Genomic DNA, 15,246 nt, shown 5'->3' with positions numbered 1-15,246 from the left:
AAGCACTGAAATATATACCATCGTAGACAGATGGGAGCTGGTGTCGTGCCTTATTCTTTTTTTTAAAATTGGGCTCTTCTCTGCCAGAGTTGTAATTTCAGCGTTGGGGAAGGGCTAGTATGTAACTAGTATAACTCATCCTAGAAGACAGACTTGAAATCAGCCTGATTCTATATTTTCATGAACAAATTAGTCCCTTGCCAAGGTTGCAGAACATACGAACCATGCATGCGCTTTCTTCTTACTGGGCTTTTTTTTTTTTAATAGCTTAGTATCACAATTTTGGGGTTTTATGTTGAACAATTTGTTCTTCTGTGAACAGGCATGTTTACTACTTGTATCTTAGAGTTTGGCTCCTCTCTGTAAGGACGAGAAAAAAATACGCGATGGCACAGAAAGCAGCCTAAGAGAATGAACCTCTTAATCCACAGCTCCCTAACCCTTCCCCAGTGCTAGGCTAATACTTCATTTTTTAACCTTTAAAGGCGGATGCTGTTGTGTGATTTTTTTTTTTTTTTCTCCTTTCCACGTCTTTGTAGTAATTGGAATCGATTTCTTAAAACCGATTAACTCAACGTGGCTTTAAAAATAACATTTTTTACATTAAGGAAGGAAGAAAAATCACAGCTGTTGTGTTATGTATCCTCACTTGAAGGTGTGGCGAGGTGAGCTTGGCCCAGGGGGGAGGCCCTGCTGGGTGGCAGATGGGCAGAGAAGAGGCTGCTCTTGATGCCCCTGCTTTGTGGCTGCTGCCCCTGGGCCACCCCTAGCCCAGCCACCGGGGTGGGTGATGGCAGAGGAGGGGGGGACAGGAGGTGGCACTGGGGTGTGATTCTGCCAGACGAGAGGCACTGAACATTTGTCCTTTTTGCTGTGCTTGTGTTTTCCAGGTGCATCAGAGGCTTTCTCCTTGGCAGAGTGTGAGAGTGGTCTACTGCAGTACGGTAGTGCCCTCTGATGGTGAGTATTGACAAGGAGAAGCTCGGGGCTCACTTCTGACTTCACGGACTTAAATCACTTTCCCTGACCACCTTTTCTGTTTGAGGGGTTTTTGGCTAGGAGGGAATCCAGTTTTGAACTAAGGGAGGGACAGCGAGCAATGTCAGTCAAGAAGAATTAAGGAAATTGTCCATTTTTCTACCACTTTTCTAATAACTGTCCTTACAAAACCAGGCAGGCTTTATAAAGAAAGATACAATTGCGTGCAACCATCCAAATATTTTCTTGCCAGCCTCTTTCTTGCTGTAGCTACAAGGTCTGTCTGATGCCTACCTTTTCAGGCTACCATGTGCCCTGTTAACTTTATTTGTGTCGTGAACACGCAGTTCCTACCAGCTACTTGCTGAAAGCACCGTTTGCTGCAGTGAATAAGTTGTGAAGCCAAGGCGATTTTGTTCCTTCATTTAAATTCTGGGACAGGTCAGACAGTAAGCTTTTCTGATAACATCGTCATAATGTAATGCAAAAGAATGCACAGGTGGAACTTAAAAAAAAAAATCTCAGTATGCCAGAATGCAAAGAGGAAACAAATGGCTTGGAGACCACTGCCTGCTTAACATCCACATGCTGTGCACAAAGCCTAGAGCACTTACGCTGACTGACACAAGTGGTTACTGGATCCCCTCCCCATTAAGGCATGTTAATAAAGCCTGAAAGCTAATAAAGTAAAGGGTTCCGGCACAATTACCCTGCCAGGATAGTGAGTGTGTGCAAACACAAAGAGAACGTGACTGCTGTGGAGAACTCAAAATTAAAATCTGAAGGCTATAACAGGTAGAAGTGTAGAGGACAGGAGTAAGGTTGAGAGGATAACGTAAGTGCGTAGCTACTTGCGTAACTTTTTTTTTTTTACCTCTTCTCATATTGTACATGGTATTTCTCTTGTTATTTCTTCCAATAACTTCACCTTTACCAGTAGTAGATGTTCAACGCTGGCTTTCTTTGGCCATACCCTTTTTCTTACCATACCTTGTTTTGACCTAATGTATTGCTTAAGCTGTTCTTATGCAAGAACAGAAATCTTTAAAAAATATGAATGACCTGTTAACTGGTGCACATATGGTTGAGTCAAAACTTTGTGGTGCTTGGATAGAATTCATACCTCAAAGCAAGCTCACGCTTCATGTAGCATGTGAAGCTTTTAAAATCCTCCATGGTCTTATTTAGCAGCATCCCTGGCCAGGTTGTAGGTGTCTGTAAATGTAACTGCAAGACACTTGTATACAGTACTTTCTTATACTTGTCCCATGTATTTAAATACTGGCTTAAAATTTAATCAGTGAAGATTAGCCAAAATGTTAACTCTATAATTAGTGAAATGCCAAAATGCTCTGTCCGCTTGGTAACTTGTAGTTGCCCTCATGCAGGCAGTCCGCAGGGCTGTCAGAGCAGAGGAGAGCAAGGCAGACAACCGCATCGCAGTGCCTCGTTAATAACTTTTACTGGAGCTGTCTGTTGCTGTCTGTTAGGTTTGTGTTATTGACACGTCCTTCGGATTTTTTCTTTTTTTTATTTGCCTCTGAGCTCCTCTCTCTCCAATGCAGTAAAAATCTGACCAGACATCACTTGTGTGGGAGGTGATGAGAGGATCAAACTGGAATTACGGACTTCCCCCGCCAGTGAATTAGGCTAGAAAATTACTTTTACAAGCTTTTTGCAAGGAAAACCTAAACCAGCTGTAATTCCAGACTTACTGAGCTGTGGTTGTTGTGTTGTACCAACTGGGATATGCAGGAAGAGTGTTGGTGCAGACGTTATTATCTGTTCTGCTCTACAATGAACTGGCTCGCTGCCTGTATAATCAAGGTAGTATTTTAAATAAAGAATGTTTTTCATGTCTTGTGGTTATGTAAGCAGTACATAAGTTAATGTTGTATACACTGCTTGCAGGACCAATGAATTTAATACTTAAGTCGCTATTTTAAGCTTCTAAACGTGTTGATCATTCCTCCTGAGCCTGCTATTGCAAGTGTCGCTAATGCTGATCTATTTCTTACCAGTCTCTTGCTCAAATACTTGAGTGAAAGAATGCAAAAATCTGATAGCTGGTGTCATAACAGCTGCTGCTAAGGAGCTTGAAATTCTGTCGAACTGTTCAAATAAATTGGTGGTTTGCTTTATTTTTTTCAGTGAGTATCTGACTGTTGTCTCTGAGTTTTAATCTTCAAAACGCTAAAGCTACTAAAATCCTCTCAGGTGTCTGAGTCTTGAGGAAAAGCATTTATAGACTTCCAAATACTGGGGCCTCTTAAGATGCTTTGGTCATTTTAGATGTCCATACCTGGTGACTTCCACCTAGTCTTTAAAGACAATGTGAGAACCTCTTTGTCAGCACTGCATAACAGTCCCCTGGAAGAGGCAAAAAGCCTTTGAATGCTTGATTTGGATTCATGAAGGCACATGATGGTCAACTCAAAAGCCCAAGAGAACTCTGCGGGGCAGCATCCAGTTGGATGCCGGTAGCTAGTGGAGTTCCCCAGGGCTCGGTACTTGGCCCATTCTTGTTCAACTTGTTCATCAATGACCTGGACGAGGGGACGGAGTGTACCATCAGCAAGTTTGCTGACAACACAAAACTGGGAGGAGTGGCTGATATACTGGAAGGCTGCGCTGCCATTCAGCGGGACCTGGACAGACTGGAGAGCTGGGCAGAGAGGAACCTGATGAAGTTCAACAAGGGCAAGTGTCGAGTGCTGCACCTGGGGAGGTCAAACCCCATGCACCAGTACAGGCTGGGGGCTGACCTGCTGGAAAGCAGCTCTGCTGAGAGGGACCTGGGAGTCCTGGTAGACGACAAGCTGACCATGAGCCAGCAGGGTGCCCTTGTTGCCAAGAAGGCCAATGGCATCCTGGGGTGCATGAAAAGGAGCGTGGCCAGCAGGGCGAGGGAGGTTCTCCTCCCCCTCTCCTCCGTCAGCCTGAAGAAGAGAAGACTGAGAGGGGACCTCATCAACACGTACAAATATCTTAAGGGCGGAAGTCATGAGGATGGAAGCAGTCTGTTTGCAGTGGTGTCCAGCGACAGGACTAGGGGCAATGGATGCAAACTGAAACATAAGAGGTTTCAGTTGAATATGAGGAAAAACTTCTTTACTCTAAGGGTGACAGAGCACTGGCCCAGGCTGCCCAGGGGGGTTGTGGAGTCTCCTTCTCTGGAGATATTCAAAGCCCGCCTGGATGAAGTCCTGTGTAGAATGCTCTAGGAGAGCCTGCTTTAGCAGGGGGCTTGGACTAGATGATCTCCCGAGGTCCCTTCCAACCCTTGCGATTCTGTGATTCTGTAACTCATCCAGCTTTGTAAAAGTGTACTTTGGTGCATCCTTTCTCAACTTCTGTGAGCTGCCCTTTTTGGAAAGGCACCTCACCCCAAGACTTGTCTTAATATGCAAACGCATCCGTGATAGATGAGTTCATCATCTGGCAGCAAATCACGGAAAGGGGAGGCACAAAGGTCGTTGGTGGCAAAACTTCCTGAACAGTGGCATGCTGAGAAATGGTGTCGGTCGGTAGTTAAAATGACATATTTGCTTCTATTTCTACCTGCGTTGATTTCTTTGACCAACTAGTTTTGATGCTGTCAGCTTAAATTGACTTGGTGTGTCAATATGTGAGTTAGATGAGTTTAAGGAGATGGTGTGGTTGGCCAAAGCTACCACAGGTGGGAATCCTAAGCCAGATGTAGCGTGGGTGGGTGTGACTGCACAGTCCTTGAGACGTGGCAAATGCTCCGTGCAATAAAAAAGACCTTGTGTTTTTACATAAGAAAAATACGGAGCAATCTAAAGTGAATCATTTTTAGATGTGCTGCTATATCTTAGCAACTACTGCACTGGGGGAAAATTTCGACTGTTTGTGACTCAGTAGAGAGCTTAGGGAATATGAACTTCTTATTTTTCTACGTTTGGATATCCTGAAGCACACAGTGGGCTTTTTTTTTTTCTGGCAGTAAAATAACTAGCTTACAGTTCATACAGGTCACTACCATAAATTTTAGAAAGGTGCACTGAAATCCTTAAGAATGCTCTTGAAAAAGCTCTTAACAGCACTAGAGAGGTGGAGAATGTTTTATCTACACCAAAGTAGTAATGTCTATCTTCTGAAGTACAAAGTGAATTGATCCCATGAATTTTAGATGAAATGACCTTGAAGCTTAAACTTGGAGTGCTGCTCCTACAACCGCATATTCTCTTAAATATTTGTTGTTGCCTTAGGGCAAAGATGAGAAAACCAGAACTAAACAAGAATGAAAAGGTTTTTGAAGTAGGTCCTTCCTTGACATTTCCTAATATACACAGTCTGCCTTTGTCTTCTGGGCTATAAATCCTCATAAATTGCAGTGTTTTGTCTTCCATAGTCCTTAGGTTCTCTAAAACTAATCAGAACATACTTGTGCTGCCATGTCGTGGCTTTCAGATATCATGTTATCTTTAATATAAATGTGATTGTGCTTAGAGTAACTATCTTCTACTTTTCCCCAAAGCACAGGAAGCTTAACAGATGCTGCTGAGTTAATGGGAGTGAAAACTTCTGACGTCCCTCAGTTTTTCTTTGATGGAGACGCATCTCTTGATAAAAGATGAAGCAAAAATTTAAAGTCTCTTTCATGTTCAGCTCCTAACCATGTTTGCTTTTTCTTCCATGGGACAAATACAGAACTGTTATGAGAAGATCCATTAATTTTTAATGCTAAATTTGTATTTTTGTTGTCTTTGTAGAAGTGACAGTGGTTTACCAAAACGGGTTACCTGTGATTTCTGTGAATCTTCCATCCCGGCGTGAACGTTGCCAGTTCACGCTTAAGCCTATCTCAGACTCCGTTGGTGTGTTCCTACAACAGCTGCAAGCAGAGGACCGAGGAATTGATCGGGTTGCAATTTACTCAGCAGGTACTGTTGTTTATAAACTAATTGATTTACTTGCTTGCCAGCTATTTTCATCCAGCCTTTTGCTTTTTAAGTAAAAGCTTGTTTTGGGGTGAGTTCTTGCACATTCCTGAAAAAGTAGAAGGTAAAAATGCCATTCCTAGAGTAAGAATATTTAGTTAGCTGTCCCTGTGTAGTCAGGTCTGCCAAGAAAACCTGACTCTAGAGTGCAGGAGGAGAACAACGGTCCTAATGCTTAGCCTAGCTCCATTAAGACTAATGTCTGGTTTTGGTGAGTTTCCTACTATTTAGTTGGAAAGATAGAAGCTATGCAACCTATGTAGAGGTTCTAATTGATTTGTAAGGAATTGGGTATAAAAGGTAGTGCAAGGGAAATAGTATCTTGCTTAGCTATGAAAACTCAGTCATATTTCACTTAATGTCATATTTTGCTATGTTTTGCTCAATTACTATGTATCTGCTAGCCACCAAAGCTCTGAAACACCGTGAGGATGTCTTAGGAAAGTGCTGTCAAAGCAGATATTTCCTTAAAAGCCTTGGCCTGAGAGGGAGGTGTTTGCTGGGTTTGTGATGTCAAAGCTGTCCAATACCCAAGACTGAAATAATAATTTCTAATGCTAGTGGGGAGAGGTGCAGGTCACTTAAGTGGATTGTATCACAAAACATAGTAAAATATTCAAAATGTGTAGAATGAAGTGAACTGCTTTTTATAAGATGACCCAAAACATCACAACTTTAGAAAAGCAGCTGCATGCGTAGCTCAGCTAGTATTTGCCCTGTAAGGTCTCCCAAAGTATATATCCATCTTAACAAAGAGAATTGTCTGGGAGGATACGCGCAAGTCCAACAACTGGATTTAGGATGGCATTACAACTTGTTTAGCCACAGCACGTTCTGGTACTTTGTACTGTTTAATGAGTCATCTGTGTTTGCCTTACAGATGGCACGCGTGTCGCCTCTTCCACAGGCATAGACTTGCTTCTGCTGGATGACTTCAAACTGATCATCAATGATGTCACGTACCTTGTTAGACCACCAAAGAGAGGTAAACCAGCCTGGTTCTGGTAAACATCAGAAATAAATTTCACTATTCAGTTCCCTGTTTAACTGCGGTGTGCATTACTAACTTGTTCAAGAATGTAAAGTGTTATTGCTAAAGGAAGCCTTGCAGTTTCTAATCCTGCTCTTGGAGCCCGATTTAGTGATATCCAAGTAATCAGAGTAGTCAGCGATGCAGACCAAATATTCATTCTGCTCAAAGCCAGTACCCCCCATAAGAGGAATAAATGAAGAAATTTCTTTTAATTTCTAAATTTTTTGATTTGTTTTCCAACTACTGAAAAGTAATTTAATTGAACTCATTCTGAAGGAGTACAATACAAAATGAGAATTAGATTGAAACTTACATTATCAGATTTGGAAGAATAAATTGTTCCCTCACCTGACAGTTAACATTGTTTCCTTTTAAGTGTGGTACTTTGAATATTGCAAATAAACCCTGAAACCTTGTTAGCTAACAAACAGTGAAATAAATGAGATCGTGCTCTTACAAGGTTACATTACTAAGAATCAAATAGGAAGGGAAACCAACCTATTTTAAATCAAGAAGAAAATCCTTTTAAATAATGGACTTTGGACACTTCTGTAACTTTGAAGATGTGAAAACTTGCAAGAAGCTTTTGAGATGCTCCAGGGTTACTGGCGGAGGCAGGAACTTGGTATTTTCATCTACTGTCTACTATTTCTCCTAGGCCCCTGGTTCTTGCATGCCTATACTTACTGCTGAGGACCTAAAGAAAAGGACCAGTTTTGGAAATGTTGGTTTGCTTCTTGCTTGGCTCACAGATAGTGGGGGATTTTTGTCTACCTTGTTGGGCTGTTGTGGTTGCAGGCAGTAATGTGAAGTTTACAAGCAGTATTTTTCTAAAAGGAATTTTTAGCCCTGTAGACAGGCAAACAAATTAGGAAGAATTTATAACTTGACTTGCATGTCCAGCTGAGCTTAGGTGGTGGAAATGCCTTCCCCTATTTATCAGGATGTTTTCCCTAGAGTTTGGGCCTTCCTCTCCCATGCCCCTCTTCAAGCAGTAGATAATGAACAAAATCATTCATAAAGCAAAAGCTGGGAGGAAACTGTTAACCTTCCTTTTACCATATTGAGCAGCCTGAAACAGACAACATGCTAAAGGAAGTTGATCTATGAAAAATCGAGAGGCCGACCGACTTTTGAATCTGAGGCTACCCTGGGTGGCTGACTTCTAGGAAGATCTGCTGATACACACCATCTTCCTGTAGATGTATTTAGCTTCCAAGGACCTTTTTGCAAGGAAAACAATAAAAATATATTCTAGCATTTTATTGTTCACAATATAAAAATACCAAGTAAAAAATAAATTTCTGACTCTGGGAACTCTGTGCAGCCACTTGTCCTTAGCATGTGGGAGATTCTGGAATTTGGGAGTGCAGCATTAGTGAGATGCCATTTCTCCCCTGTCTGTGGGTTAGACTGACCTCCACTAGAGATGTCTTTTTCCAGTCTCCTTAAAGCACCTTAACAGAAATCTCTCCATTCAGACTGGATATCTAAATCTCTGGGTATCCTGCATGCACACAAAAAGTTACTCTCTACTCTCTCACCCTGCTGCTCTGTCCCCTGAATGTGGTGTTTTCACACACTTTAAAGACATTGTAAGCCAGAGGAGTGGGGTGAGGATTTCAACACTTCTTCCAACTGTTAGCCCCTGAGAGCAGGTGATGGTATCAAGCCTAGCTGGTCTAGTCTGTAATTTTTAATACAACTAAATGAGAATGCAAACATGGTGTCTGTTTCTGCACTGGAGAAGTTGCTGTCCCAAGGTAAGGCAGTTCATACATCCCACTCACCTAATGTTTGGGAGAGCAAAGTCTGTGTCAGTGAGTTGGTGTGGCTTTGGTTGGCTTGTTTGTACGATACACCCGATCTGCACTGGTAGGTGAGCTCTGGGATCACCTAGGTTACGTGAAATTGCTGCCTCTGATTCATTTGCCAAAGAGATTTCTATAATTAGCTTGTATAAAAATGAATGTGCCCGTAAATAGGCACTGAGATTAGTTCTGTTGAACTTTCCAGCTATTGCTTTTTCATTTCTACAAAATCACCCTGTGTATTTTGAAATGGAAATGTCAGAACGCTGTAATCTTAGATACTAAGTACTTTTCGATAGTTGCTTTTTTTTTTTCCTTCATAGGGGAACAGGAGCCCTTTAGCTGGGAGGGGGATGTGGCATGCTTTCTCTTGTGCCTTGGCACAGACAACTGAGTCACTTCTTTCCCTTGAGCTGCTGGTGTTAAAACTTAAGCTGTCCACAGCTTTTTATGCATTGGTAAAATAATATTTTGAGAAGAAAACCTAAGGTACAAGCCAAAGGATGCTACAAAAAAATAATTTAAAAATTTTTTTTTTTCTTATTTGGCTGATGTTGAGTTCTTTTGCTTTAATTTGGAACTGGGGTTTTTTTCCATATGGAGTGTGTAATACAATGCCACTAGTCACAACGCTTTCGCAAATTGATTTCTTTTAGGAATCCTTTTTGTGTTGAAATGCAGGGATAAAGGCAGTTTCAGTTGGTGGCCCTGTTACTGTCTTTATTTAAATTTCATTGCCCTGTAGGCAGCACAGCATGGAGTTGCCCACAGAGTGGGAAACAGTTCCTGGCATTGGTACTCAAAATAATTATCGTAAGACTGCATGTTCTGAGGCCATTAACCCAAGATCTTCGGTTGCTGTCATCAATAACTATGGTTGCTGATGGCCTGTAGTCTGAATTCCGGCTGTTTCTTGACAGCTGGTGTGATGAATCATACTGTAGTTTAGTTGTTCATTTGTCTTTGTTAAGTCTTGTATATAAATATGGATCAGAAGTAGTTGTTGATACCTAGCAAGCTAATAGCATGTGTATCTTTTCCTTGTTCTTATCAAATTTTAGAAATATCCGATAATAAAGCCTCTCATTCTGTTGAAGAAATTGCATTGTCTTAGAGTGCTGGAGCTCTTCCAAAGGCTTCTTTGTTGAGAAGATAGTTTCATGCATTTCCTGCGCAGACAAATAGCAGTTTTGGAAAAGTATGTACGTAGTTCTGTGGCTAAATGAGTATGAAGCAGTCTATTTTCTTTTTTCCAGAGCTCTTAAGCCATGAAAATGCAACGACGCTGAATGATGTCAAGACATTTTTTATACCGCCTTGTGCATTGAAGAGCACCAGCTGAACAAAGAGAAGGAGCTGATAGGGAGACTAGAGGAATTGAAGGAGCAACTAGCACCACTAGAAAAAGTGAGGTGTTTCTCATTGTGTTTTACTTATCCTCCAAATGCAGCCTTGATTTATTTCAAGATTTTAATTAGGTCCCTGGCATGCCTCAAATAGCTTTAAGATCACTGAAGTGGAAGATGCGCCAAGTGTATGCCAAACCATGCCTGTTTCTGGTTTCTGTGGAAGTATTTTGTTTCCTTGCTTTGTATTTACCACCAAGCTCACTTCCAGTTATAAAGACTGGGGTTAATGTAATGGAACATCTCTGAACATAGAGTAAAATATGGATGAAGGCAAGATATGGATGGAGAAGCAGTCTGGATTTGTCTGCATAACCTAGACTCATATGTCTCAAACCACTTAGCGTTTAATATAAATACAAGGGGTTATTTTTACATTCTTTCTTAATTATATGAACATAATTATTTTTGTGAATACAAGCCATGTACTTCTGTCTCCTGCAGGTAAGGATGGAGCTCATTTTCAGAGAAGAGGACAACCTTGGTGTTGTGGGGAGGCCTGGCCTACATGGCCACTCAGTTTGGGATTCTGGCCCGCCTAACCTGGTGGGAGTATTCTTGGGACATTATGGAACCAGTCACCTATTTCATCACCTATGGTAGTGCCATGGCAATGTATGCTTATTTCGTAATGACTCGCCAGGTAGGACCTGTTGTGCTGACGTTGACACTTCAATAGAAGAACTGCTTTGAGCTCTACTCCCTAGACAAATAGCAAAATTGTGCCTGTTGGATGTTATTTTGCCCCTTCCTCATCCTGTCAAGAACCTAGGTGCCACTTAATTGTTGCTGTCCAGGATAGTGGTGTATGGTTGTGGAGTTTTCTGGTGGTGGCCGTTGCTGATTTCCTGGTCATCTAACCATAAATGCTTGTGTACCTTCTGTGATCAACTGCTTTAGCTTTACAGGTTCATCTGCTGGCAGGTAATGGTTTCTGCGCACACACAGCCTGACGCATGTTGACTTGCACTGGAGGTCTCCAAGTGCTGTTATTTATCGGCCCAACTAAACTAGGGGTACATGAGGTACCTACGGAGTTTCAGGGAAGCACACCTCTCTGACATGAGGTGCTGGCCTTTTTAGAGAGATGAGAAAGGTGCAGGGAACATATTGGGAATGCTTTTGTTTCGGTTATTTTGTGGATCTGGACTCATCCAGATGAAGCAGATCTATTTGAATGCTTGCCCCTTGGTGCAGTTCCAGATCTGTTGGTTCTCGGGCTCAGTCTTTTAAAAAATAGACCTGCTTCAGTGTTTGAAAATCTTCATGCAGAGTGGAGCTGTGCTTCTTCGGATCCTTGTAGCTGTGACGTACTCTGCATGGATTTCTAGTATGTGGTTTGTCTCGGCACTCCTATTCAAACTTCATAATCCCACCTAAATCTGAGGGAGGGTTCAAAGAATCTCTACTGTCACCCACAGCATCTGTTCTGGTGGCCTTGTGTTCCAGCGTGGTTTCCCAGCGATCTGTCAGCTGCATCGTTTTGGGGGCTGAGGACACACATGCCCCTGTCAGGGCTCCTGCTATAGTTTCTGCCAAGTGTGGTTGGAACTTCTGCCATGTTTGGACCTGGATTTGATGTTTTAATCAAGTTGTCAATATAAACTAGTACTTCTTCTGCGAGACTTAAAATCTCAGTGTTTCAGGGATGGCTTGACTCTGAAGTGCGGCTTTTCTCCACCTGACAGCCCTGATGGTTGGATGCATACCAGACACAGGGGCTGTGATGTTCCAGTGCAAGGGAGAGTTAACTGCAGCAGGCAGACCTGTGCTTTCTAGAGGCTATGTGGGATTTGGTGTGAACAGCTCTGCTGCTCCAAGTTATCTGCATGCCCTAAAAAGCTGTGACTTTTTGCAGTAGAATATGCCTGGTAAAAGCTGTGGTAGTGGATTCTTGTTCTCACCCATGTAGTTGGGTTAAGAGATGAGCTCATAAGCAACTATTGTTGCTTTAGTTAGCCATTGTGTGTTTATGACCTTAAGAAAAAGAGGGTAAGGGCCATCTTACAAAGGCTTTCTTCTGCTATTTATGGCTTTTTTTTTTTTTCTCCCTTTCTCCCCACAAACTTGTCAGTATTGGAGCCCTGAAATGTGTTAGTTTTTGTTCTTTCTGCATGGAAGGGTTCACGCATTTGGGACAGGAGGGAGGTGATGGTAACTCACTGCTGGAGTGTAACATACTGGTAGAGAAGCCAATGCGTGACTGTACTGGGTCTGGCTGGGATGGAGTTAATGTTCTTCATAGCAGCTGGTATGGTGCTGTGTTTTGGATTTGTGACCAAAACAGTCTTGATAACACACCAGTGTTGCTGAACAGTGCTTGCACAGCAGCAAGACCCTCTCTGTTTCTCATTGCTTCCCCTACCCTCTGCTCCCTCCCAGGAATATGCTGGGAGTGGGCAAGGTGTTGCGAGAGGACGCAGCCAGGATAGCTAACCTGAGCTGACCAAAGGGATATTCCGTACCTTGTAATGTCATGGTTAGCAATAAACTAGGGGGGATTTTCTCCAAAGTAGCTGTTGCTTGGAGGTTGGCTGGGCATTGGTCTGCTGGTGGGAGGTGGTGAGTGGTTGCTTTTGCATTACTCTTACGGTTGGGTGTGGTTTTTTTTTTCCTTCACTTTTAAAACAGTCTTTGTCTTTACTCATAAGTTTTCCTCATTTTTTCCCCTTTTGAGTCTCTTCCCCTGTCCAGCTGCAGGGGAGTGGGCGAGTGACAGGGTGGGGGCTTAGCTGCTGGCTGGGGTCACCCCATCACCCTGGGTGAGCTTAGGCAATGCTGTCTGGTCTTGTGCCTTCACTGGCAGAAACCAGTCATCCTCCCAAAACACACCTCATAAGTGCTGTGCTATGGTATCCCATGTTGCATCCCATTGATGCTTTAGTCCTATCTTCTCTCCTTTTTTTCTTCTTAGGAATATGTTTATCCAGATGCCAGAGACAGACAGTACTTATTATTTTTCCATAAAGGAGCCAAAAAGACACGATTTGATCTAGAGAAATACAATCAACTCAAGGATGCAATTGCTCAGGTAACAAGATTTTTTCCAGAAATAAGACAAAGAAATTACTGCTTGCTAGTTCTTAGCTGCTATTAATAGATGCACCTCAAACAAGAATGGATGTATCTTAAGTTTTCAGCCAGTTTTCTTGTCACAGCCCCAGTGCAATCACTGAATTGGCTTTGATGTGCCCAGGAATAGAGCTGCTGGATGTGTAAAGCAACATGAAACGATTGCCTGTATCTATCTGTAAGGGCCTCTTAGAAACTGCTGGCAAATCTTGAGTTGCTTCAGGCACTTCATGCCTCAGAGGAGCCTAATTCAAGATTTCCTTTCTTCTCAGCTCCTACACACCAGATGGATTTAGTGAGGGATGAAGACTTGCATCCATTCAGTTCGTGTCTTCCTGACATAGCATTTCAGTGCATGGGGTTGCAGTCCTGGAAAACATGTTCAAAGATTTTAGGTGTATTGTTAGAAGCAATGGGGGCAGGTTTCTTGTATTTTGGAGAACGGACCCTTTTGGCAGGCTGTCCACGTTGTGGGATCTGTTCAACGGAGGAGTCAAATAGAGATCTTTCCCTTGTGTTTCTGAGAGCCTCTCTGCAGAAGGATGGCATGAGCAGAAAAAGCAGAGCTACCACATTCTTTTTCCCTGCCCTGTATCATTCTCTGTTTATTCCTTATTCCTCTGGAAATGACAGTGTAGGGATATCCAGGGCAAGACATGTTGTCCCCCTGCCTTGGAGAAGGAGCTGTGCAAGCAGTAGAGGGAGGTCAGGGCTCAGCTCTCTTGGTTTCATGAGAAACCCCTGCAAGACCTCTGGGTTTTCCCATGCTGTATTGAATACAGATACCCTTGGGTGGCTGTATTTTCATGGAGCTTTTCTTCTAGAATCAACCATTCCCATTAATCCAGTTTGTTTTTTCCCAGTGAGTTTATGGTGATCAGGCCTTCCCTACCATATTCCTTTTAAGTGGCTGCATGTAGACAAGTTCAGAGAAGTACAGAGCAAATGTCTTTCAGTAGGTGCCGAGAATGTTTTTTCCAAATACGAGCCTGTGACTTTGTTTTACTTTTTGAACCCCTCCCTTCACGACAGGAAAAACAAGGAAATAATTGAAAAGCTTTCTGTTCTGTAAAGGGGAACGGTATTGGGGAAGGTGTATTGGGAGCTTGTTCTTTATAATGTGTCTTTTACTTTTAGGCAGAATTGGACCTTAAGAGGCTTCGAGACCCGCTGCAGGTTCACCTGCCCATCCAGCAAATTGATGAAAAGGACTGATCAGCAAAGAAGCTCTGAACCCCGGCAAAAAACCTGTTCATAGCTCTTGCCTTTTTAATTAAAGCATTGCAGGTGGAAGCTGGGAGGTGGTGTGGGGGTGGAGGGGTTTTTACCTTTAATCAAGACAAAGGACTGCAGGGGGGGATATCTCTTAAATTGAAGATGGGACATTGTGGAATGTTAGTTCTGAAAAGGGCTTGGCAAATAGTCACATTCAAAAACTGTCTGAATGGCAATTGTGTACAAATACAGGATTGGGGGGGTTCATGAAAAGAATGTCATGCTGGGGTGTAGGGGTGTCTTCTTCCAGCTTTGCAGGGTCTGCCTCTTGATAAGACACCAGCAGCCTGCTTAGCTTTTTAAATTTTCCTTTACCTGATTCAGATCTCTCTTTCTCTCTCAAAACAAAGGGGAAAAAAAAAAAAAAAGAACCGCCATTAACACGCACACTTCTGATCAGACCTGGTCTCTTTTATAAAGTTACTACAAGACTGCTTTCTACTGGAAAACCGTGAGCTTCCCCTTCCCAGCCCACCCCATGTGCTCCACTGACTTCCTCCTTTGCTTATCTGTAGCACAGATTGGTTGTAGCCAAGTGGGAGAAGGAACGAGTTTTCTTCTGGACATTTGATAATTGATATTTTGGATTATTCCATAATAACTATATAAACTTTGCGTCCCGATGCCCTTGAGCTTCTTCTAGAAATCAATGGCAGCATTGCATGAGAGGTTTTTTTATATTCAGTCTTAAGGGAGGGAGATTCCCC

General features: G+C 42.6%; 2 protein-coding genes across 7 annotated transcripts in view; both read left to right on the top strand.

The window, feature by feature from the left end:
- Positions 1-14,905, top strand: part of MCU (mitochondrial calcium uniporter) — a 103,741-nt gene extending 88,836 nt beyond the window's left edge. Inside the window, 8 exon segments of the mRNA XM_035896677.1 lie at positions 891-960; positions 5,715-5,885; positions 6,823-6,927; positions 10,043-10,087; positions 10,090-10,198; positions 10,637-10,835; positions 13,107-13,223; positions 14,402-14,905. Coding sequence (XP_035752570.1) covers positions 891-960; positions 5,715-5,885; positions 6,823-6,927; positions 10,043-10,087; positions 10,090-10,198; positions 10,637-10,835; positions 13,107-13,223; positions 14,402-14,479 — 894 coding nt within the window. The 3' untranslated portion in view covers positions 14,480-14,905.
- Positions 14,906-14,909: 4 nt separating this feature from the next.
- The window catches only part of OIT3 (oncoprotein induced transcript 3), a 31,313-nt gene continuing 30,976 nt past the window's right edge, over positions 14,910-15,246 (top strand). For all 6 annotated transcript variants that reach the window (XM_009641171.2, XM_035896653.1, XM_035896652.1 and 3 more), the window contains exon 1: positions 14,910-14,990. The gene's annotated coding sequence lies outside the window, so the exon portion shown is untranslated. The remainder of the gene's footprint in view (positions 14,991-15,246) is intronic.

Source organism: Egretta garzetta, unplaced genomic scaffold, assembly GCF_000687185.1.
Source record: "Egretta garzetta isolate BGI_Z169 unplaced genomic scaffold, ASM68718v1 scaffold536, whole genome shotgun sequence".
NCBI lineage: Eukaryota > Metazoa > Chordata > Aves > Pelecaniformes > Ardeidae > Egretta > Egretta garzetta.
This window is presented reverse-complemented; position numbering and strand designations above follow the sequence as displayed.